Raw genomic sequence first — 24,747 nt, 5'->3', positions numbered from 1 at the left:
TGGCCCACATTTTGTGATGTCAATGTCACTCATCTTTCATGTGGTACAGATGATGGATTTCATCTTTACTAAAAGATAAAGTGCATGGCCCTTTTGCAAAGGCCTTAATGGTTCTATCCTTTGCCAGAAAGGTCACTATTGAGTGGTAGCAGTTGGTCCACTTTAATTAACTTACTAATGTGGTTGTAGATTCATGTATCCTTGAATCGTACGAAGATATTTTACATGATTTTTTGATTCATGATTGGTGATATTTTACATGATTTTTCAAAGATTTTTGCATTCAATTCTATTATGTCATTCATGCTAAAGTTGCTAATAAGCTGTAATCTTGTGTTGATGGTAGAACTGGGGAAGAAGACTTTGACATTGTATTCTTGTAAGGATTGTCGAAGCTGTTTGTATTTATTTTTATATTTTCTAGCTATTAGTATTTTTTTTTTTTTTTTGTGTGTGTGTTGCAAGAAGCTGAAGAATGAGAAAAATAAATTGCTGAGTCAGAATCCTCCTTTTCATTGTTTGATTTGTAGATTGTGAGTTGAAATTTTTTTCTGAACATCTGCCCTTGTGTTTTCTGTCTTCATATTCTTTTCTTTTAGTTTTCCTTTTATTTCCTGGGGATCAAACATATGATGCTCATGATTAGTTTGATCCTCTCAGAGAAAAAAAAAATGGCTGGAGAATTATGATACAGAGCATGTCTGAGTTGCTACCTACAGTTGCCTTCTTCTTTTTCTTCTTCTTCTTGTGTCAGGTCTAAACTCTAAAGCTCCAAGCAAATCTCCATAGAATTTTGTGCAAGAACATGCTTTGTTATCTAAAGCTTGTGTGGTTCGGAATCAGCAAGTGAAAGAGGCAATTTTAATCATCTCTCTTCCATGCAAACATCAAGTTAGGCAGCTTTATTCACAACAAGAGGTAAATCCTTTTGCCTGTAAACTGCAAATCTCTCTCTCTCTCTCAACGATGCACATCAAAGTCAATCAAGCCTCTAAAAGTTGCTTCGTGCCCCAACTCAAATCAAGAAATTGGAATTCAAAATCGTGAGTGAGACTTGAAGCATATCTTGTCTTTCCGTACTATCCAGCTGCAATCCAAAGAACTTGGGCCACCATAGAGTCAAAATCACCCACCATTAAAGTCATATAGGCTTTCCACCACTTCTAGTTCAAGTAGTAAACTCATTTCTATTGTTAGATAACTTCTCTTCTCCAAAGTCAACAATGTTCCTGTCGCATTCCTGTCCAGAATTCTTTGCCTCTCCTAGTCACTTTGAGATGGTGATTGAAAGAAAGAGATATATGGGTCACTGTTGTGTTGCCATCCTACTCTCTCCTCAAACAGGAGAAGTCGGCCTACGACTTTGTGGTACATAATTGCAGGGATAACCATAGAGAGAAGATGAACAATAGGAGAGTCATGAAGCAAAGGTGAGAACACAGAGGAGGATAACAGAAAGTATGATTGGAAGTACAAATTCAAAAGAAGAGTACTGATGCTGATTGCTACAAGTGTTGGCATCTTCTCAAAGAGAAGTAGAACCAAAGTGAGCTTCCACTGTTGTCAGTTGCTAGACAAATTGGTGAAGAACTCTGGTAGAGATAATTGTAGCTATTTTTGTTTTGGGCAAAATTTTCAGCTTTTATTGAGATGGTCAACATTACATATCCAAGTTTTCACCTTAATACAATTTCTATGATCCAAGTCAGTCCAATAATGCAATCTGATTCCTGACCAGCAACCCTTACCCATTTTTGGCCATCCTGATCCTATCTCCCATTCATTTTAGATCCATACACCAACCTAACCCAAGTTAAACTTCCTGAAAACTACACTTAGATTCAGCTCGCAGTCAGGTCAGTCTTAACTGTGGGCATGGTCTATGCTGAATTGGACTTAATCTCACTTCTAGTTCAACCCAGCATTCCTGAGTTACAACCCTCATCTGTAACATTTTTTGGAGCTGTTCTTTTGTATGGATTCATGAGAATTAACACTTAGAAAGGGGTATATGTTCAGGTAAGAAAATAGTGGACATGGGAATTGCTGAATGCTTCAGTCTGTGTGGTCGAACAACCCAACTTATTGTTCTTGTTTTCTGTTCTGAAGATGTATTCCTCAATTGTCTTCCATAGATGAGTTTAATGATGCTTTCATACACAATGTGCAGCATGTGATCTGACACCTGAAGCATGCATTATTTAAGGTTCCTCAAAAGAAGTACTTGAAGATTGCAAAGAACAGGTTCTGTCCTTTGGGATCCACAATCCTGAATAAAATCATTGAATGGCTTATGCGGCTGAACAAAACTCCAGCCTTTTTTTCTAGTCTGTGGGCACTTTGAAATCCAGCCAGAATATGCAATCTTGAATTCAGTATCCTGCACTGCATCATAATTGTCAGCCAAATCATCCTCAAAAGTGTCAAAAGGCCAATTGGGTTCCTTCTGTTGCTGCAGAATGACTCTGGCTCTTGAATCTTTCAGATTAATTTGTGGAAAGGAGGAGGACTTCAATCCTTCAAATACCTCATCATGCTGCCTGAGGATTCAAGCTTCTACTGTGCTGAGTACATTAAGCCTGCAAAGTGACAAAGTTCATTAAAGAGTACCATGTTTGGAGCACTAGAAATTAGGCAAATTGGTTGCAATGTTTTCGATGAAGCAAGCCAAACTCCTCTGAATCTAACAATGATCAAGATGGTCAAATCAAAACATTTTTTCTTCTTCTGTTTTGTTCTAAAATAGTTGAAATGTTGCGCAGATCAATTCATTAAAGGGGGAAAAAAGCAGAGCCCATTTGTTGTGAGCTCTAAAATAAATGGCTAGTAAACTTTCTACACATAAAAGTATAATATTATATTTAGTTCTCAAAATCTATCATAATGAATGAGGTTGAGATCATTATGAATGATTCCCAAAACATCTTTTACCATGCTTTGGTTTTCTGAGTCAAAACTGTTCACCAGTGTACAGACACATTTGGTCAATTTGCTAATCCTGAGATGTGCTGGTGGCTTCTGTTGAGCAGGTGACAGTATAATGACCTCAACACAGAAGGCATGATTGTCTAAACTCTAATTGTTGACCATGAGCCTTCCCTTGCTCTTGAAATCATTGTTTCCATTAACTACATTGACAGAGATGATGAAACCATTGAAATCAACACTTCAAGGCAAGTTTAGGCAGTCCATATAGCCACCAAATCATGTTCTTTGTGTTAATTCTTGTAGCTCCAGTTCTACACATTCCATCTCTGAATTCCTTTACCAAATCAATGTCAATGAGACAGTGGGAAACCTAAAGGTCCTTCCATGAATCTAGAAAACACCATTACAGAACAGCAGGGACTTGTTACATCATTCTTTCCATAATGAATCAGTCAAATAGAACGTAAGCTTAAATCTACAGTATATACTCCTTTAATGTAGAATAAATCCAGTTGAACTATTCTAAATCAATGTGCAGTCACTGCTTAATACTTTTCAATGTCGACATTGACCTAGACTCTGTGAATTGACCTAAACTTGGTTGATGAAAGTTCAGTTCTGATTACTATTCTACAGAGAAATTATTTTGGTGTTTTTCTCTCTTGCTTGTACCCTCCACAACCAAACAATTGCATACAATATGAAACTAAGTTATTTGATCAGTTTGATCTTTCATTGAAGTCTCTGTTTTGCAGAGTCATCCCCTATTGAAACTTCAACTGAATATTACTGATGTATAATTACATGAAGGAACTCTTTTATCAAACCAAATTGCTGAAATCCTCATGAAATAGCATAATAATTCTCTCTTAACTCTTTTGCTTAACATCAAGTACATTGGAATTCAGAACATGAGATGCACCAATATGAAAAAAATTTCCCTTTTCTCAGGAAAAAAAAAGCTTTTGAAACATAAATATTTCCTCAAGAAATTTTTTGCATGCATGCTGCCACAACATAGAAAAAAATCAAACAACCCGTTCTTCGCTAATGACGAAAGATTCCAGAATTCTAACAGACTCAGCTTTGTTCTTCTGCCTAAGTAATATTTATATTTTTCTCTGTCATTCTAGAATGCCCTTTTGATCCATTCTTTTCATGTGCTTTACCTACATAAGTTTACTACAGGAGCTATAAATCTCCTTAGCTTCAGCTTGCAAAGCTAGATTATATGTCAAAGCCATTTATGCACCCCAACACAATTTTATCTCGTGATTGACTATTTTTTTTATTATTATCTTTATTCATTTAATCTTTCTCAATCTCTTTCTCATGTCACTAATTATAGTTGTTGACATTTTTGTCAATTTGTTTTCATCTGAAACGACCTTTAATCGTTTATGAAAGCAAATATTTCTTATATACTATCGTCTCTATCTATCTATTGAAGAGAAGATTATAGGTCAAAGTTTACATCTATCACTGTCTCAAAGAAAAGAACAATGAGAACACAACATCGAACACAAGTCAGCAGAAACTCGATGGTGGTTGAACATAATTTTCCTTGCAAAGATGGTGGATAGACAACCAAAGAAGCGAGAGCATAGAAAAGATCATCCACACTAACCTCTCTATTATCCAAATAACTAAGGAAGTCTTTTGGACCTAATCAAATGGCATGCCTATATTATCCACCTTAAGATCCTTAATATGAGGAATGCCTCTAACTGCATCTCTTGGTAGCTTAATTTTGTAGATCTGCTCAAGCTTAGATACTTCATTGAGCTCCCCTATTAGCTTGACATTTTCTTTTGGGTGCATGATATGTAACTACAAATATTAAGACAACTATGAAAAAGAGGAAAGATAATGTAATGCATAAAAGAACTTGTATAGCTCTTTGACACTATAAGCAACTCCATGAGAAATGCAAGATATCCTGTGTTGGGGAAGTGAGTGATGCGGTAGGCTTAGAGGTATCACTTTTCTCCTCCTTTCTTTTCTTCTCATCCTCTTCTAAGCTTTGGCATGGCATTAGCATAAACAAGCAATGAGAGAAAAAGGGTGGAGTTATATTGGTGATGAAGCAAGTGAGAGTCTGAAAAGTAAATGGCAAAGTGGAAGAAGCCAGAAGAAGCATTTGCATGCTTCTGTTACTTTAGCAGGTGCTACTGATACTAATCCTTGGTGGTAAGCAAAGCATCTACAAAAGCTACTCAAGCCTTTGGCTGCTTTATATTTCTGTGCAATCTCCAGCCTTTGGATGCTCGAAGAAGGAGAAAGATCAGAGAACTTACCTTTGGTTTCTCAGTTCATCCATCTTCCACTCTGCCACACAGAGAGAAGCCCTACATTACCAGGTAACATCTGTCACTGCTGCTGCAACGCTAGAGATACTTCTGGGCCAGCTTATCGAGAAGCGCCATGACGAGGGCGTGCCGCCTCTCCGCGCGGGCCTCCTCCCTGGCTCGCCGCTCCTCCTCCCGCTCCCTCCACCGCTTCTCCATCTCCATCCTCTCCTCCTGCAAGCTCTCCATCACCCTCCGCCACTCCTCCTCCCTAGCTCGCCTCTCCGCCTCCCTCGCCTCCGCTGCATCAGCCCACCGAGCCTCCATCTCCAACTGCCGCCGCATGAACTCCCTCAGGGCATCCTTCACCTCCTCCTCGTGGTTCTTCTTCCTAGTCACCTTCCTCCTCTTCTTACTTTCCTCCGCCTTCCCCTCCTCCTCCTCCTCCTCTTCCTCCTCCTCCGCTTCCTCCTCCCACTCCTTGACTCGGACTTGCACCCCCTTCCCCTTGTCCTTCTCGAACACAAGCAGCCTCTCCATCCTGTCCGCGAATATCCTCCTCATCTCCTCATAGAAAGGGAACTGCTTACCGATCTCTCCCTCCGCCGACTCAATTCCCTGAATCAAATCAACACTAACCATATAAATATGGTACGAGAGAAAGAGAGAGAGAGTGAGAGAGAAAGAGAGAGAGAGAGAGAGAGGACCTTGAAACGGGTGACGAGGTTCTTCCACTTGGACTTGCACTGGTCGGGGGTCCGAAAGAAGCCCTTCTGCTGGAGCATGGAGGAGGTGGCTTCCCACAGGGGCTTGTTGCGCTTGGTCTCCGTGAAGCTCCGGTCGAGCTGGGCACGGATGGCCAATAACTCCCTGGTCTCGTCGTGGGTCCACTGGGGGAACCGCTCGACGCTCTCTGGCGGAGGGTTTACTTGGGCGTAAGGGTTAAGGCGCTGACGGTGGAGATCCATGGAGTGAAGAGCGAGGCAAAAGAGACAGATCGAGAAGAAGGAAGGGAGGAAAGAATGTGTGAACTGCCAACTTCTGAGAGTCAACAGTTTCAACGCATCGATCTTGAAAGAGAAGGGAAGAGGGAGAAGATCTTGTGGGCGATGGCGAGGGGAGGGGTGTGTGCGGGGTCGCGTCTATCTGTCAACGCGGAAATGAATCAGCTTTCCCATTGCTTTTGTTCCAACAGGGGGACGACGAAGCCATGCATGCGTTAGGGTGTCATCACGCTTACGAACGAGGGAGGAATCCAAGTGAGAGCTTCCATGACTTGCGTCCTAAGCTACTCCTCATATATTTTCTGCCTTATAATATTCTTCTTTCATATACACTATTATTCTTTTATTTCTTTCATATACATTTCCTACGGTATCAACCTTATTTTCTTTTCTTATATTTTCAAAAAAAACAAATTTATGAATCTTAGTTCTAACATCGTATTGACGATTCAGATCAGATGATGAGCTCTGATGATTCCCCACTGATCACTGTCACAGTTAGGAGTGTCTTGTTGTCTCGATGTGTGCTGTTCTGTGTTGGCCAGCACTGTTCTCATACAGTATCATTCTGTACCATACATAACCTGTGACCCTGCAACTTGGACATACGGGGGACATGAATATTCTATGTTTTACAGAGGCACGTAGACATGGAACGCGTTAATAATGCATTTGGACTATATGTCATGAGTCCCAATCTTGCATTAATCCAACCACAAGGTTTTGACAAAGGATGATGGGTTAAGAACAATAGCAATGATTATATATAAAAACCAACGAGGGAAGAAAAGAGAGATAGAGAGAGAAGAGAGTTACTTAATATGCTCCACCACCACAATCATGCACGACCAGTACGTCCTAGTCCATCACTTGCGGCACTGGTTGATTATTATTATTATTATTCGAGGGGCCGAGAGAAATCAGGAGATGATGATCCGTGTGATCAATCATTCGATTTAGCTTGTCCTCTCTCTATGATATTATTATTATTATTCCTTGCGTGCAGCCTTAAATCACAGAAGATGCTTATTTTGGTGTTTTCGCTTTGTTCCTCTGGTTAGTAATTGACAAAGGTTTCAAAATAATTTTTATTCTAACCATTCGATTCGATTCGATGTGACTAAAGATTCAGAACCAATCCAAGTCCCATCTTTAAATCCGTCCATACAACACACCATATAGAATTTGAAGACGCCATTAGTGTGCCACAAAGCTTGTTGCTGTGTTCATCATCACCTTCACCTTTTCTGTCATGCTTTTGTTTCTCATCTGCTAATTACAAGTATACATCCATTAGTATCGAATTATTACACGTACACAAATGTAGTCCTCTTTTTTAAGTCTTCTTTACAATAATTAAACAAAAATAATGCTATGCATCATCATCTGTTGAATCATCGAACTCACAATCAATTGCCATGCAATTTACCAGATTTAAACCATATATATATATATATATATATATATATATATATATATATATATATATATGTGTGTGTGTGTGTGTGTGGGGCCCGGCTCTCTTACGTGGGAGGTGACTGAGTTGATGCGACTGACGTGGTCCGCCGGGTCAACACAAGACTGCACAGGGACACGTGAGCGGTGCGTGGGCAGCCTTCTCCGTTGTCGCAACCCCTTCGCTTTAGGTCGCGGCATACGCGACGCATTTCGCTCGGGTCGTGCCGTCGCCGTCATCTCCGAGAGGTGGGTAACGATGAGGGTTCAGCGCTAGGCTATTGCCGATCCAGCTATAGAAGAAATGGTCTCCAACTACTGTCATATTTCATCGATCAATTTGGTTTCTTGAACCCTGGTACTCGATTGAAATCGAAATTTGAACAAGTGGATCGGAAAAATTCGATCTTGTCATGGATGCTTTTGAGTTTTTGTGGATTTCATTTTGAATACATGATCTAATTGCGTTTCTTTTTTGATGGATCTGAGTCTAGTCTCTCCGGTATCACTGCTGGCAGATGCGCTGGTACTGCTTCTTGCTGGTATAACTTGCGGGAAATCGCGATGGCCTTCGGCGGCGCTTTGAGGAACATCCTCCGCCCCGTGTCGGCTAGATGTCTTCTTTCGCTTTCGCTTCCGTTGTCGAGGAAAGTCTCTTCTTCATCATCGCCGATTGCTTCCACTAGCAGAATCCACCAGAGTATCTTCTTCGACACCGTCGGCGGATCAAGCTTCAAAAGGGAGCTCTTTTCGACTTCTACCGCCGGTGCTACAGCTTTTAACAGTTTGACTGATACCAGGTTTCCGAAGAGGAGGCCCGGGACGAAGCCTCGGAAGAAAAGGGCGAGCCTTAGACCTCGAGGTTTGTGAGTTATCCAATGCCGATGTCTAAGAGATTCCAGCCCTACATTTGGCCATTTCAATTTGTTTTTCTTCTGAATCATCTCAGTATCACTAAATCATAGACCTGATCAATTATATGCGTTCTCGAGGTTAATTTCAAGTCAGGGATCTTCACATAACTCTAGGAACCTGTTGTTCGTGGTGCATCAGATCTTTTCCATTGATGATTTAAGAACTGGAACACACTTTGGGGTCTCAAATCTGATTGCGGATGCATTTTTCTCTTCTGTCCCATTTTATCTATCCATGTCCCTAGCAGTGTTCTATTTTAGTTTACTGGACACATTAGCTATTTCAGATGACCAGTTGAAGATAATTTGGATAGTTAACATATTTTTCTTATTGATATTAGTTACCACTGTTGCCACTTCTGGTCTTCCTTGTTAAGATACATTGAATAATGGTTGAAAAAAGGCATGGTGGCTTGGAACTTCTTTGTTGGTTTGCATAATTCCTTGGCCATAAAAACCTTTAATACTCGAAAGAATGCTGTCCATTGTTATGTTGTCCTGATATATGTAGAATATGTTCCTACTGTCATGATCATATTTCATTCAAAGAGTTGGCATGTCGACCATCGTAGCTGTGATTGTTTGATCACAGAGCTTAAGTGTGATAATTCATTTGTTCTCTTCATCGAGAAAGAATATAATTGTGAGATAACTGAACAATCATAGAATTTGCTATGTTAACCTTCTGCAGAAGTCTTCCTCCAGGATTTCTACATGGATCGTAATTAGTTGGGATTTTGATTCTAAGTCTTGACTGGAAATTTATCTATGATAGTAATGGTTGTACGAGGTTTTGTGATGTCAAATCCATCTATACATTCTGACCTTGATTTCCTGTGGGAGTTTTTGTAGGTTTTGCATTGTTACGTAAATTTTGTCTTTATTTTTCATATATGATGAGTGAATCTCATGTAGAATTGCTGCAACAGAGTCCTTCGAGAAATTGAGAACCTGCTAGTTTATTTCCCCCCCATCTTTATGCTGAAGCCCAAGACTAGGTTTCACAAGATCTGGATAAATTATTTTCTGAATACCACATTAGACAACTACTTCAGACTGTATGTGATTGTTTATTTACTCTTTGGCTTTATGATAACATGCGAATGAAAGTCCGCAGGCCCTTTTGCTTGGGTGCAGTATGTGCCTGGAGAACCAATTCCTGTAAGTCGACCAAATGAAGGAAGTGTTCAGGGAAGGAACAGAAAGATGCGCATCAGGCAGAGGAAGGCATTTATCTTGGTGTGTTGCATGTTTTCTCATTTATATAATTGGAGTTTCTTGTTTCAACTATTATTAATCTTAGAAATTTACTGGTTGTTTTTGTTGAACATCTTCCAAATAGTAACTATAGTTTCCATACCTGATGTTTCTTTGACAACAGTATAATTTTCATTTGATATCATTGTCATGAGAAACAAAGAAAGAGTAGCACATACCCTGCAAAGGATCAAAAAGTACATTTGTTTTCCTTTTAATATCAAATTTTCCACTTAAGGAATCTAATTCCTCATTCTAAAAGATTATAGAACTTTAGCATCAGAGAATAAACTCAAGATCTTTATTCAAAATGACAAATAAATTTAATATTTACCATTCCCTAGAAAAGAAGACTCTGCCAAGAGTTCGGATACCTTTACCAATAGTGGCCTCCGTCCTTCCTCTTCCTCCATTACTCCTTGTCAAGTGGGCTACAGTGCCTCTATAGGGAAACATAGTCCTGTTCATTGTCATTTTAGTTGCCACATCTCCGTCATGCTCCCATCACCTGCAATTGTGGGTGCAGCACAATTTTGTCATGAACTAGCTGACAGCAGCAAGATCTAAGGGGCAACTCATGTGTGATTGTTTGATATAATGGAATATTGCTTAAATCCACTCAGGGCAACTGCTTCATGGTGCACTGTACATTTTCATTATTTTAATAGATGTGAAAGTTGTTTCGGTTTTGCATTTAGTTAATAATAATAAAGTAATTTCATGCTTTGTGTTTTGGAATATGTAGATATATTTTGTTTTTCAGTTTGCTGCAATTGATGGTGCATATCTGACTAGCGCTATGGGCTCCATATTTTATCAGATTTTGCATGTTGCTAATGTTATTTCTTTTATGTATATAATAGGCCGAAAAGAAGAAGCGCAAAGCTCAACAGGCAGAGGCCAGGAAAAAGAGGGACATGAAGAGGATTGAAAGAAAAATGGCTGCAGTAGCTAGGGAGAAAGCTTGGGCTGAAAGGCTGATTGAGTTGCAGCAACTCGAGGAGAAGAAGAAAGCTGCTGCAATGGCTTAATAAAGAATCTGTAGAATGACATGCTGCTAACTGTGGTATCATCATAGATCCTTTTGAATATCTGAAATGTGTAGAATGAAAAGTTACATTTCGAATCATATCTGGGACTTTGCATTATTATGTTTTATTTGAGTTATCTGATTATTTTCGTGAGAATGAACGGGGTGCTCCAAATTTCCACCGGCCGATCTAATGGTTAAACTTCATGAGCTAATCTTGTTGATGACCTGTGCTCTCTTTTTTTCTTCTTTTGAATAAATTGCTCCATTTACCCGTTGCAGGCTGCAGATTCGTCAAAGCTCGTGACTAAGAGGAATCATGTGTTTTCATTTTGATAATTCCAACTGGAGTTTTGCAGTGTCAGTGATGGATACTTCGTTTATCTACTGTTCAGATTGATCATGCAAACTGATACTTTTGGAGAATAATAGTGAAAGAAGAAGCCTCGGTTTTCCTTTCAGTACTAATATGCCAGTGTTTGTCTAATGGATATTTCAGCACAAAATCTCCTGTTTATTTACTTTTTACTACATGAATCACGTTATATTTTGGACCAGAGTTTGCTTCTGCTTCCAGACTGAATGCTGTGCTCCTCCTTTTTCTTGTTATAAGCCTATAGCAAAGAGAATAGCAGAAGGGCTGAAGAACTTTCCAGTCAGACCTTCATTCTTTGCTAGAATGACTTCACTAGTGTTGAAGACCCTTCCGGTGAGAGAATCATCATTTGCTAGACTTCAAAAGGGCTGAAGACCCTTAAAGTAAGAGAGCCATTATTTTGCTGGAATGACTTTGTGAATGATAAAAGGAGCCATTTTGCTTTAGCCATCCATGAAGACTTGTTCTCCCTCCCTTGACAAAGCATCAAAATGATATAATGCAATAGCACTTCTCATAAGCAAGATTGTTTTGCTCTTGCCATTGAAAACCTTTTCTGAACACAGTCTTAGATTGGTGGAATCTTCTGGTTTGATGTGCACATAAAGCAGCCTGCAGTCCGAATCCAAGGAGCCTAATTGTTGTCAGCACATCAACTCCTTATTTGCAAGTCATATTAACATTTCACAGCAAGCTGCAAACTGCACTTGATACAGTAGTGCCTTGGTCTCTCCTGGTGCAGGAAAGCCAACAAGCTGGAAAAGATGTTCTTACATCAACTCATGATGAAAGATGTGAATTCAAATCCTTGTTTACTCACATCTTTGAATTGAAGTACAATTATTAGGTTTAAAAGCAAACCTATTATACAGATTAGTAGATAAAGAGATGAAAGAACATGATTAGCTATTTGAGACCTAATGGATTATGTTATCCTTGGAAGGCACAGAAACATACAGTGCTAGCAATAGAGGGGGCAATATAATGACCAATGACATATGCTAATTACTCTCTAGCTAATAAATACATAAATAAACAGCTTGATCATAACTCTTGCATTTTATTCAATGCGACATCGAATGATATGGTATAGTTGCTGGCTGCTAAAAAAAAAAAAAAAAAAAAAAAAAGCAAAAACGATATCAAATTACACCGAAAAATGAAAGTTGGAACAAAGAGAAGATTATATCCACCAAGAATCAAATCAAAAGGAGAAGATAACGGCTCTCCATCTTTTATTCTCTGTAGCAGCAACCCAAGGTTCCATTGAGCTTCCTTCTCATGGTTTTTAAGATGGCATGGGCTTATTCTTCAAGAAACGCTTGAAGAGTATCAAAGCTTGTCGGGGACGATGAAGAGGGACTTCATGTCCGGCCCCAGTAACAGTCACAAAGGTTAGGCCTTCATAGATTTGACTCCATCCACCGACCTATAACATTAAACATGTAAAGAGCATGAAATGGTTCCGAAACATCTCGATAATGTACATGAACAAGTAGTAGCATAATAGAAAGGGTTCTTGTGTCTGACCTTTCCATCGTAATACCATGGATACCAATTCTTGAGAGTTTTTAGTTTGAGAGCATCAATGGAGTATCTTGTTGCAGTCAAGGGGACTACAGAATCTGTATCACCACTGTCAAAAAAGTGCAGTTTAAGAAGGAAAACAGAGAACTGCATTAATGAATGATTATATGCAATGGACGGTAATTATACTTAACCTCAAGCCAAAATGAATTTGTGATTTCTATGGGATGCTGCCATATGGTAAGAAAACAAGACAAAATGTTTGTTCATTTGGAACTCACTTCTTTCATAGGTTAAATACAATTTAATGGTTCAGTAACACACATCTGATTCAAAGTTCCTAGTAATTTAAAGAGAAGAAAAAATTCACCAAATGAAGACTTATCCTACTAAGTTCTCATTACGGATGAATAAATTACTTATGTTGTGAAATCTTTCAGTCAATTTGATATTAGTTGTTTCTTGGATATTTCATTATTGGAGTATTTGTTCAAAGGTTTAGAATTACAAACCATTGAGCTTCACAAGCACAACCAAAACATACTGAATAATTAAGAAACTAGCATAAATTTAGTCGTAAAAGAAGGGATGTCATTTGTTGAATAACTAGCTGCGAAGGAGTCAAATAAAAATAAAATTAGTAGAGAATGAATAAAAAAGCATACTAGGAGTCTCTTTTTAACAGGTCTCCTCTAAGGTTATCTTTGGTGAAAGTTCACTAAAAACATTAATAAAAAACATTTGCTTCATTTCAATTAGCTGCCATCGAGTTAATACTTCTGTTTCTTTCAGAATACAGAGTACAGATACATTAATTCCAGCAATTTTGATGCAAATTTACCCATATATAAGTTCATAAAGTTAAGTACAAAAAACACTCAGAAAAAGTTCTTCCTCAAATGTTTGAAATGTACCTGAAAACCCATATCCTTAGGCCAGCAGCTATAAGTTCATGGTAAATAGGAAGCACAGACTTTGGTGAATCTCCCCAATTGTCTCCGATAGTATCACTGTTGAGAATTCAAAACAAAGCAATTAATGTCATTTCAACCCATCAAAACATACTGTAGATTCCCATTATAGTGCATAAACAAATCATAATAATTTTAAAATGAACCTGCATGTCTCCCAACTGTATGGTATTCCAGTAACGTTCGCGTGCAGTGCTTTTTGGACCTCAGGACGATTGTAGTATACCATGGCGTACCTCTCGGTGCAGGGATCGTAAGCTCTGGACATCCAAGGCTGCATTTTAACAGCAAGAACACAAGATGCAGATGAAGAATTAATCCAACTGATACAATTTCAACTAAAGTAAAATTAAGCTAATACGACAAAACATAAACATTGAGCAAAATAATGATGATGATGATGATGATAGAAGAAGAAGAAGAATAGTGCAGAGTGCTCACATAGTGACCCCTTAGGTTGCGCCTAAGAGATCCAGTATCATTACATGGAAGAGTGTATATGCTGTAGGGGTCTATGTTCCCCATCTCTGTATCGGCATCATCAAGGGCCTTTATGCATGCATCAGAAGGGTGTTCAGAGACTTCGTGGTCACACTGAACCCGCAGAATTCGGTAGGTGGCATCTGAGATCAGGCCATGAGTCCACCAGTACTCGAAGGTCCCAACATAATCATGGTAATCATCAGTGACTCCATTACCAACCTGAGTTTAAATGAGACTCCAAGCATCAAATCTAACCTCAACAAGAACCAGAAAAAAGGGGAAAGCATCAAACAGGTTGCAGGATTTACCAGAAATCCCTTGAAATTAATGGTGGGATCTTGAGTACCGATGTTTTTCCTGTGGACAAGCTGAGATAACTGTGGAACGTAATGCCCTGGGAGGTGAGAGACGAACCAATTTGGAGATCCGATGGATTGGCTTCAAACACAGAAATGTTTGACAAAAAGGTTGTACATTTATGAGTCACATGGTACCTGCGTAACTCTCTCCGGCTATATAGAACTCCCGGTGTTTGTACTGAGGAAACCTCTCGAACCAATTCACGAGGAATTTGTAGGCATCCGCAGCTAACGAGGATGAATGAAGCAGAAAAGAACATAAATTTGTAATGATCGAAAAAAGACGAGTTTTTCTTTTCTTTTCTTGAAGACAGTAAACTAACCTGTCCTGTTGTCTCCAGCAGTGTAGAGATCCGATGAGGTATTAGAGTACGAGAACCCAACGCCTGCCGGCGACTCCAAGAACAGCACATTCGCCACTACCAACGCCAAAAACTAATCAGCAAAGCTCATAAAGGAAGGGTTTTTACGGTAACACGCACGGCGAAAACGCATAAAAATCGAATCTTGGAGGGAGAAACCACCGGTGTTCCAGGCGTAAGGATTCAGGTAGAGGGTCTTCCCGTCGGACCTGATCCGGAAGGGGCCAAGCTCCTCGGAGGCGCCGTAGGCAACGGAGGAGCACCCGGGGCCGCCGTTGAGCCAGAGGACGAGAGGGGCGGGCTGCGCGGCCGGTGGCGCCTCGACGAGCCAGTAAAAGAGGGCTCGGCCGGCCCGGGCGTCGACGGTGACGTATCCAGAGTACTGCGCGAAGTCAACGGGAGGCTGGCCAGGGAGGCGGGCGATCCTGTCCAGCTCCTGCTGCTCCGCCGGCGTGCAAGCCGCCGCCGCTGCGAGGCTCCCCACCAGCAACAGCAGACACATACAAAAGGAGGAGGAGGAGGAGCACAAGGAGGTAGGCAACAAGCACAGGGTGCAGAACCCCATTGGCTTGTTTGCCTCTCTCTCTCTCTCTCTCTCTCTCTCTCTTCTCTCTTCTTGATGCCTCTGGCTCACTCAGAGATACAGAATTAGAGAACTAGAGAGAGTATATGCTGAAATTAATGAGAATGATGGAGAGTATTTATAGAGAGAGAGAGAGAGAGAGAGAGAGAGAGAGAGATTCGAATCAGCAGTTGGGAAGATTAATCTCTATAAACAACTCTGAGAGATTTGGAGTGGCAGAATGATTCATTGACTTCAGAGTTCCTCATCAAAACTAACAGACACCAACTCCATCCTCGCTTTATTTATTCATTCATCGTTTGAAATTATTTCTTTTGCTCCCCAATAACTATCTCTAACCAAAACAAAAAAACAAAATTATGATTACTATATTAGATTCTATGTGGGAGTCTATAAATTTTCACCCAAAATTATATAGGCACATCAATGTGTTCTTGCACCTAAAAATCGAATTCGAATATTATATATTGTCTGCTCCTCCATTCGATCTCAACCCATCAAAAGCAAGCCATCCGCGGTGATTGGAGTCACATGGATCCACATGTATCGCATACGTTATGCTACTTTACTACATTAGCGTTACATCAGCTAAATATAACAATGTTGAAGTCCTCATCCAACTTAGCTTCTTCTTTTTTAGTCCACCAAACATAGATTATTCCATGGTTTATGGGTAACTCGTCGCATGCTTTACGATGGAGCTTATGATGAGGATAAAGAAGGTAACCATCAAACAAAGGAACAACTGGGAGGATGGAGAACACGAGGAGGAGGAGTAGGGAATAACAACAAAGTTGGAGGCTTTGTAATGTCAGTTTTGAAGTGGATTGAAGAACAACTCCATTTGTTTACCAAGAAATCTCCATTTGTTCTTTCTGAAGAACAACTTGCTTAGATTTATTATAGAGAATATGCCATGTTTGGTAGATGAACACCGAGTCCAGTGATGGAAACGCCTCCTTGCAAACAAACAAAAAGAATAAAGGATCATTGGCCTTACTCGAAGCTTATCATGAGAAGGATATCATTTCTCCTTCGTTCCAATATCACTGGGCTCTATTATGGTGGCTGTACTAGAAATAGTCCCCACCGATTGATTATTAAGATGCAACTCCGTTGTCTCAATCTTTGGCCTGTGTTGTCACCATCTTCCAAAATAGTCCTCTCTTCCGTCTAAAGAGGACCATAAGCGTCGTGTAGGGATAGCAGCTTCCCTCGGTTTCACATGAATTGATGATCAAAGAGTGCATTGATATTTATCATTTGTAAGGCTCAAATTATGAGACTAAGAGGTGATGTCTAATATTTTTTTGTGAAATTAAGAATCAATGCAACAATAGAACAGTAATAGCAATCGATTGTAACATGTCTTGATGTATAATACATATGATCATGTCTTGATGTGTCTTAACTCTAAAAATATTAATAGGTCCAAAAATATTTCTCTATCCTTGTCTTTATTATTGTCTCATATTTTATTTTCGTCTATGTTTCTATCATTATCTCATATTCTATTTCCGGGTGAGATGAAAAATCCCCAAATGGGTCGAGAAATTTATGTATCATTTATATTATTCTAATTAATTAATTTTATTTTAAAAAATAAAATTATTATCAAAACTAATTAATAATATTAAAATTTTATAAAATAAAAAAATATTAATAAATATAATTTTTATAAATATATATAGAAAATTAACAAAATGAAATCAATTCAATTCTTTGTTGTAGGTTCGGTTCAATTGATTTACAAATCAAACTAGATCGATTCGATTGATTTAATTTATTTAAAATTGAATTGATATCGTTGTCTACATATCATCTCATAGGGGCAGAAATGGGGACGAGAAATTCATGAGTTATTTATATTTTTTAATTAATTAACTAATTTTATTTTAAAAAAATTAAAAGTTACTAATAATAATAATACTAAAATTTATGAATAATAATAATATTATTATTTATAAAGTTTATCATAATATTCAAATATAAATATATTTAATATATGAATAATAATATTATGGATTCTATATCATCTAATTCAATCAAATTATAAAGCTCACAATTGACTTCCAAGTAAGACTCAATCAGAAATATGATAAGCAATTGACCCGTCCGATGTCTACACCTAATATTTTAACCTGTGCTCTATCCGTCCCGTCCCATCTCCGTTTATTCTTTCACCTCGTCTTGTCGAATCCAGCGAATCCTTCCGATTCTGGAATCGCTGGAAGGTAAGAGGCAGCCATCTTGATTCGTCCCTTCGATGTCCTCTTTCTCCGGTGGGTTTCCACCTCCTTTAGAGCCATCGATTTCTCCTATCAACCGGACGCGTGACGCACGCAGAAGAGGGTGCGGGGCGGCTTTTGGTGGGATCTGTCGCCATGGATGAACAGTTCTCCGAAACTTCCGTAAGGCCTCATCTTCTGATCTTCGCTTTTGATGTGTTATCGCCGCACGTATCGCGCTGCGGTTGTGTGAGATCGGTGCAGATCTGATGTTGATTGGTACCGTTATTGCATCAATCACTGCTCCCTCAGTTGATGTTCCACACTGAATGCTTACAATTATTCATATCCTTTTAAACGATTTAACTCATAGAGCACGATAATGAGATCGATGTGCTGAACGCCCGAAATGGTGTTTAGACGAGTAAAGATTGTGAATGCCAGTACCCTACTTCGAGCGGGATCTGTGAGATACTCGCAAAGCAAGTTCGTTGTGTTCCATAATGTAATCATTGTTAGTGGAAATTTCTATCCTGCATCGATTATGATTTGTTGCCTGTGCCCTGTTTGTGCCTCAACCAGTAGTCTAGCTGCAAGGTTTGAGATTCACAAGGTGTCTGGCTTCTATAGGAGTTCATATGTCGCGTCCATCTCCATGCTTCATAGGGTTTAAGCAGATTGAACTTACGATTCTTTTTTCTTTTCTTTTCTAAAATAATAGTGACAATCATTTATTACTTGCCATCATCGATGCCATATCATTTCTTGCTTATATATTTATGGTGTTCATATGGTGAATGATAAAACTAATTGACTTAGAATTTGGCCTTTCTTTTTCGTTATCTTGTTCTGATCTTCCATCTCAGTGTCTTAAGTGCTGTTCTTGACTTCAACTAAACTTGCTTATCATCTGATCGCAGAATCATATTACTGTTTCTCATCTATCATGCCCTTTCCTTGTATGAGTGTATGTTTTGACAGCAGGGAAACTTCAACAGGGAGAAGGCAACTAAGTTATCGGTGGGCTTGTGCTGTTGTTCCTTGTTGGCAACTATGAGCTCTTATGCTCAAAAGACACTTCCACCGAGGAAGAAGAAGCCTGTGTCCAAAAAGAAGTTGAAGATCACTGCACCAGGAGAATGAACTCGTTGCCCACCAAAATGAAGCCGAGAAGGGGAAGCCCAGTGACTGTTTACTAGTTTATTTCTGTCCCATGATTTAAGCCTTTTAACCTCAAAATTTTGCTGTCCTGTTTGCATCAGAGACTCGTCAGAAAAGCAAGGCTGGTTAAGAATTCGTCGTTGATTCCTTCCTCTCACCACCTGCACAAAATCTATTGAGTATTGATTTTACCTTACAAATTCTTTTCTTATTGGGTGAGAATATGCTATCAGGCTTGTAGAGTTTGAGGACATTTTTTTCTCCTCCAGAATTCTGAACTGCCCCATAAGATTTACCAAACACCAAAGGAGTGTTTTTGCTGACTCCTTTGGTCACTCATTGTCTATTAAGAAAGGCTGGTAACTATTTACTGTGCCTTGTATGGTTGATTGCTTCCTTTTATTGTGCACCAGTGTGTTTTACAATTAGTTTGTTTGAGTGAATCATCAGTTAAAATTGTGATTAGTAGCTCTAAATTTTGACATCATGATGGACAAAGACTCAAGTCTTGAAAAGCATGCTGATATTTTCTCTAGAAAAAGCATCCAGTGATTCCAGGAAGATACAAAAGCTCCATGAAACAGATATTAAGAGTAAAATCTAAAGCACTGGTTATGTTGAGCTTGTTGGGACTCATCCCAAGAAAAATGTGCAAAAATTATAGGACAACAGCAAACCCTAAGCCCAGTGGAACATCAGTGATCAAAAGGCTTAGTGGTGCTAACAGATGGAGAACTATCTAAATATCCTAACAAATTACTAGTGAGGCAAGCCACAAAATTAGGCAGTCCCAAAATTAAAATCCAAGTACCTGCCAGATACAGAGATGTCAATTGTTAAGCACCGAGTTTGGTTAGCGTAAGAGCATTAAGATCTGTTCATGGTACAACTATTAGTACAACATGATTAGCACATCAGACCCTGCTAGACATGGTTCAATCTTCTCAAACATCCATGTAGTGAAACAAAGGAGCTGAAACAGAACACATACTTCACAGACTGGCTGCCTGCTAGCACATCAGACCTTCAGAGAAATGGTTCAAGTCCTCTCAAACAGCCTACAGCGAAAAAGAAGAGCTGAAAGAGAACACTTCTTTTACAGATTTGCTGCCAACCGGTCCTTCAGTTCTCAGTATCTGAATCAAGCACTGGAAGGATGTTGAAAGCCGACGAACCAAGATGGACTCCCCTAACTATGCCTCCATAGCTTGTCTTTATTCTGTGACAGAGAAGCAAAATAGAGTCCCATAATGCTGTCCTTCCCTGAAGAAAGCCAACCAAAGTTCGATGTCAGTAAATGTTGAAACAAGTTATACAAAACCAAATCCTTTGGGTCCAAAGCTTTTATATTGTGAGATTACCCAGGTTGGTCAATTGCTACCATAACAGAAGGTCGATACAGTGCCAAATTCCTTTGTTTGTGACACATTAGTAGAAACCTGAACCATACATTTACTATACATTTATGATGAAAATCAAGCCACATTTTGCAGACATGGGAAAAAAAAGGACCGATTCAAATCACTTTCGATTAATGGTGAACTCGGGTTCAGGTTCAATTAACATATTTAAGTTGCCACATGACAACATCCTATGCAATCATGATCTTATTTCCTAGATTAACAATAAAGAAAAAGTAGAGAACAAATAAAATAGAGAAGGAAAGAATCCTTATCTTGCAAAATTGAAAATGACCATATACAATATACTAAATCACCTTGATACAATTTCTTTTTTTTCTTTTTTAATTACTTTTTTTATTTGAGGCCTAGAATTATAATGGATCATCGATCTTTGACTGAATATGTGTGCTATTCCCCACATAATGTGTGAGTGATACAAGGCTACAATTTTCCTCTGATATGAGTGGGAGGAATTGGAGCAAGTCCACTGTCCCCTGTCTTCCTCCCCTCTCCTCTCCCAAAGCCAGCTCACAATGAAGATTCGTGGAACGACCTCTCAATAACATAAGTTAGAAGGATGTCCTGAAACCCTCCTTGAATCATCTTGTTTTTTATTATTTAAATTAATAATTCAACAAATCAGATTTTCTCATTTTCTCTCTTCATTTTAGCCTTTTTATTTATTATCCATCTCCGCCCAATTCTCTCATTATATTAAGCATTCCCTTATAAATGTCCTACATCAATTTAGTTGCATCTTCCATAAAACCTTAAGATCTCAAGTATCTGATACTATGTCACTTGGGTTCAGACTAAATATAACATAAAAACTTATAATTTTTTCTTTTACGAAGGAAATTTGAGCAACCAAATGAAATATGTGATACATTGAGCATCTTCGGCATGAGAAAGTTAGGTGAGCTGAATAAATGAAAAACATGCTATACCATATAAGTTCCTCTTCTTCCATTACAGAAAAATATTACAAAATAAAAGCAAAAAAAAAAAGAAGTGGAAATAGGATTGAAGTAGGCAGTGTTTAGACAGCTGGATTCACTGTTATGCATCATATGCAGACATTAAGTATGGCATTGGCATCATGGAGCAATGTCAAACAAAATTTTGAACCCTAAGAAACACTGCAAAATTTAAAACCTTTAATCTGTTTGGCCTTATCAACTATATCTCATTCGATCTCTTTAGTGTAGCTTTCCCATGTTCTTTCTAATTTTTAGCATATAATCTTACACCGTTGATATGGTTAAAATTATAAGTACTTTCACATATGAAGCTGGAAAAGGGTAAATTTGATCTTGACATGGTGAAAAGCATATTACCAATATGGGAAGAGAAAAACAAAACATTAGTTTATCTGAGAGTCTTGTACACACAATTAGATGAAAGTAGACAACGGAGACTATCTGAATAGTAGTCACCTGAAGAGAGAATTGCAGTTTCTTGTCCCAGTATAATGCAAATATTGGAGGACTTTGTTTTCCAACTGCTAGGATACAAGCTCCTGGGTGAAGGACGGATGGCACACCGGATATGACAGCAACATACTTCTCAGGAAACCTTTCTACGGGAGGAAGAAGTCCCAGGAACAAAGGATTCTTGCTAGATTGTGCACCAGAATAAGATGTGGGGTCAACATGTAACATCCATTTTGGATGCTCCAAGAAAGCACAGAGTAAGTACAATAACAGGTGAGAGTCAGTTGGAAGCTCGCTCGTCCATTTTTTGTCTCCTTTGTCAAAACCACCTCCACTCCCCATATAGTCATAATTCTTGACACATGATCCTTCAGCAAGCTCTGCAAAAATTTTATTGACGTTTGTTGATGAACAAAATTTCTTAGAGGTATACCATCATGAGCTAATGACAGCCATGATATTCCCTGGGGACACATTCCCACTCAACAGAAAGAAGTTGGATGAATTGGCAGGTTTAACCATACCTCGGACCCTTTTAACTGTATAATCAGCACGAACACTACTTTGTGGCAGCAAACCTTTAATCAGCTCTCCTTTCATCAGTGTGTTGAGCCTCTGGTGTTCAGTGATGGCATCAACGCATGCCTGTATGACAGGGAGGAGCGGACTCGGCTGTGGTTGTTGCATACCAGCAAAGGATGTCTGTGCTGCACATAGGAAAAAACATAGACACATGAAATGCACAGACATCACCATGTATATATGCCAGACATTACTACCAAAAGAAACAGATGACTTGCTAAGACCAAAAGTGGATCTTTAGAACCAAAATGAGCAAGGCAGATATATGAGAAGTGAATGTAACTGACACATTGATCCATCACGTGCTTGCAAGAGGGAAGCACGTAACTGATGAAGTAGCCCATCCTCATCCACAGTGACAGTGGGCAGCCACTCCTTTGCTCCACCAACTGGAGATAACATGAATGGTGGTGAGGTACTAGGTGGGTCACTTCCGACTTGGCTGACCGTGATTGAAGTACCAACCTTGGCTGCTGCTTGCATAACCTACAAGGATCATCAGAACAAGGGCACAAATCAACAGAAAGTAATAAGCAGACACTATGGATCCTAAATCAAAATGAAATTAACTGCAAAACCTGAATGTGACTTGTATCGATCTTCTCACGGAGGGGGTTGATCAAAATGGCAGAGAACCACTGTCTGAGGCGGTCGCGCCACAGCTCAATTTGCGGGTAGATGCCCAAGTACTCGAATGCCTCAACGGCCTGTTCCATCGACATGGGGGCAGGGAGCTCACCCTCTCCCTTCTTTGGCGGTGTGTTGTACCCCTGGTGAGAACCAGGAGACATCCTGGCAGGCCTCAGTGGTGTACTTCTAGCAGCACCTGAAGGAGTACTCTGGGTAGCAACTGAACTGGGGCTCGAGATGACAATGCCCCGAACAGGTGGTGGGGGTGTAACCGCTACAGCAGCTGATTCCATAATCTTCTCATCTACTTCGGCCAAGTATTGTTCCAACATTGCCTCTGACTGAATCCCCTTGGCACTCCCTGCGCTGTGCCTCGACCACGGAGTCGAAGGAGACGCTACATGAGAATGAGAAGAAGGCGGAGACATTGGGGACAAAGCAGCCTTCTTTCCACCGCTGGAACACAGTTGATCAGGCCCAACTCTTGATGAATGAGAAGGTGTATAACTGAATGACGACCTGCGGATAGGAACTAGAGGCTCAGAAGACGGGACAGGCCTCGACCGGGGTGGCTTCTTGATAGGCTGAGCATCAGTGATCCTCTCGGCTGCCTTCGGCTTCAAGCCTAGAAGAGCAAGTTGGCGCTGGGTGAGTACATTTTTCACGTCTTTATGTTTCTGAGAAGGAGAAGCGGCGGAAACATTTCCCAGAGCATTCGTTGGGTTGCGGAGCGACAAGGCTCGAATGAGGGCTGATAAGGATGAGATAAAAACCAGTCCGATCACTGCTTCCAATAACTTGACGAGCAACTCTGCGATGCACCGAGGAGTAATTTTTACAAACAGCTAGCGATCAACAAACATAACAGATACAGATCGAGGTGGAGAGACGAAAAGCTTACGCGCTGTGCTGACGGAAACACGGATCCGACCTATTTTTTTGATGAAATCGTCTTCCCTAAGAGACAAAGCAACAGGGGCGGTAAGCAGGTGAGATCCAACAACCGGACGCAAAACGCAAAGATCACAACTTTGAGCAAAGACTAAATGTCCGAAAGCAAGGGAGGATAGAGAAGAGAAGCATACATGGAGGAGACGGAGATTAAGAAGGTGGCGGAAGCAAGGGAAGCGAAGAAGAGGAGGAGGAGGGCGGAGGGGGAGGGGCGGAGGCTGTGGGCGGTGAGGGCGGCCGAGAGGGTGGGGTTCTGGTAAGCCAAGAACTTAGCCTTGGGCGAGGACCGTTGTTCCGTTGAAGCAGGAGGCATCCTTGCGCTTTCTATTGCCTTCGGCCACCGAGATCTCTTCCCGCAAGGATGGCGCGCGGTCGCCCGCCGCTGTTTCTGCCGCCGCCGCTCGTGCTATCTGCTCCCGTCCCCTTCTTTGCCGCTTAAACCCGACGGCTCCGGTTCAAATTTAACCCTCGCAATGGGCGCCGGTCCATCTCCGGTCCAAGGCTCTGTTGGTCCTTATGATCCATTAACTTATCATACTCCAAATCTAATGGAATTCAACATGACAAATACTTGAAAGAAATATTACATAAATAAAAATTACTTATCTAATTGATGGATTAAAATAATAATTATATTTTTTTTCCAACTGACCTAAATATTCAAAAGTTCACAACAAAAAAATTAATCAAACTTCACATCAACCTCAATCAAATACATGATATTAATTTATAAATAATGGTAATTCCACGGATATAGGATATAATTTGTGATAATTTAATTCCCAATTATAATTGACAGAAGAATTTTTCTTTTTTTTTTCT

General features: G+C 39.8%; 4 protein-coding genes and 1 long non-coding RNA gene across 11 annotated transcripts; 2 read left to right on the top strand and 3 right to left on the bottom strand.

Annotated features, from left to right (window-relative positions):
* Nucleotides 1-2,065: 2,065 nt before the first annotated feature.
* On the bottom strand, nucleotides 2,066-6,345 carry LOC135619641 (trihelix transcription factor GT-3b-like). Of its 2 annotated transcripts, XR_010489430.1 has the most exons (3): nucleotides 5,924-6,344; nucleotides 5,226-5,834; nucleotides 2,066-2,579 (listed from the first exon to the last, which is right to left on the bottom strand). XR_010489430.1 is itself a non-coding variant. In XM_065121849.1 (2 exons), exons 1-2 carry the CDS (start codon nucleotides 6,182-6,184, stop codon nucleotides 5,316-5,318), a joined length of 780 nt encoding a protein of 259 aa, XP_064977921.1. In that variant the 5' UTR covers nucleotides 6,185-6,345; the 3' UTR covers nucleotides 2,066-5,315. The 2 variants fall into 2 exon arrangements, 1 of the variants encoding a protein (XP_064977921.1); XM_065121849.1 differs by having other exon boundaries at nucleotides 2,066-5,834; nucleotides 5,924-6,345.
* A 1,406-nt stretch (nucleotides 6,346-7,751) lies between these two features.
* On the top strand, nucleotides 7,752-11,433 carry LOC135619640 (uncharacterized). Of its 5 annotated transcripts, none has more exons than XM_065121845.1 (5): nucleotides 7,752-7,924; nucleotides 8,194-8,537; nucleotides 9,707-9,828; nucleotides 10,710-10,912; nucleotides 11,159-11,433. In XM_065121845.1, the coding sequence occupies exons 1-4, from the start codon at nucleotides 7,767-7,769 to the stop codon at nucleotides 10,875-10,877; spliced, it is 792 nt and encodes a 263-aa protein (XP_064977917.1). In that variant the 5' UTR covers nucleotides 7,752-7,766; the 3' UTR covers nucleotides 10,878-10,912; nucleotides 11,159-11,433. The 5 variants fall into 5 exon arrangements, with proteins under 5 accessions (XP_064977917.1, XP_064977916.1, XP_064977920.1 ...); XM_065121844.1 differs by having other exon boundaries at nucleotides 8,170-8,537; XM_065121848.1 differs by having other exon boundaries at nucleotides 7,847-7,982.
* An 859-nt stretch (nucleotides 11,434-12,292) lies between these two features.
* LOC135619639 (serine carboxypeptidase-like 27) lies at nucleotides 12,293-15,742 on the bottom strand. The gene is made up of 9 exons (XM_065121843.1): nucleotides 15,117-15,742; nucleotides 14,916-15,011; nucleotides 14,728-14,820; nucleotides 14,542-14,627; nucleotides 14,192-14,452; nucleotides 13,897-14,024; nucleotides 13,694-13,789; nucleotides 12,783-12,888; nucleotides 12,293-12,681 (listed from the first exon to the last, which is right to left on the bottom strand). The coding sequence occupies exons 1-9, from the start codon at nucleotides 15,517-15,519 to the stop codon at nucleotides 12,541-12,543; spliced, it is 1,410 nt and encodes a 469-aa protein (XP_064977915.1). The 5' UTR covers nucleotides 15,520-15,742; the 3' UTR covers nucleotides 12,293-12,540.
* A 1,934-nt stretch (nucleotides 15,743-17,676) lies between these two features.
* Nucleotides 17,677-19,323, top strand: LOC135619642 (uncharacterized). 2 transcript variants are annotated; one of them, XR_010489432.1, is made up of 2 exons: nucleotides 17,677-17,948; nucleotides 18,750-19,323. It is a non-coding gene; the product is annotated as an uncharacterized LOC135619642 (long non-coding RNA). The 2 variants fall into 2 exon arrangements; XR_010489433.1 differs by having other exon boundaries at nucleotides 18,747-19,323.
* A 399-nt stretch (nucleotides 19,324-19,722) lies between these two features.
* LOC103995427 (uncharacterized) lies at nucleotides 19,723-24,364 on the bottom strand. Its single transcript, XM_009416016.3, has 7 exons — nucleotides 24,060-24,364; nucleotides 23,876-23,931; nucleotides 22,923-23,785; nucleotides 22,632-22,830; nucleotides 22,287-22,469; nucleotides 21,766-22,142; nucleotides 19,723-20,189 (listed from the first exon to the last, which is right to left on the bottom strand). The coding sequence occupies exons 1-7, from the start codon at nucleotides 24,236-24,238 to the stop codon at nucleotides 20,049-20,051; spliced, it is 1,998 nt and encodes a 665-aa protein (XP_009414291.2). The 5' UTR covers nucleotides 24,239-24,364; the 3' UTR covers nucleotides 19,723-20,048.
* Nucleotides 24,365-24,747: the final 383 nt, after the last annotated feature.

The sequence above is a fragment of the Musa acuminata genome, chromosome BXJ2-8 (assembly GCF_036884655.1).
Source record: "Musa acuminata AAA Group cultivar baxijiao chromosome BXJ2-8, Cavendish_Baxijiao_AAA, whole genome shotgun sequence".
Taxonomy (NCBI): Eukaryota; Viridiplantae; Streptophyta; class Magnoliopsida; order Zingiberales; family Musaceae; genus Musa; species Musa acuminata.
This window is presented reverse-complemented; position numbering and strand designations above follow the sequence as displayed.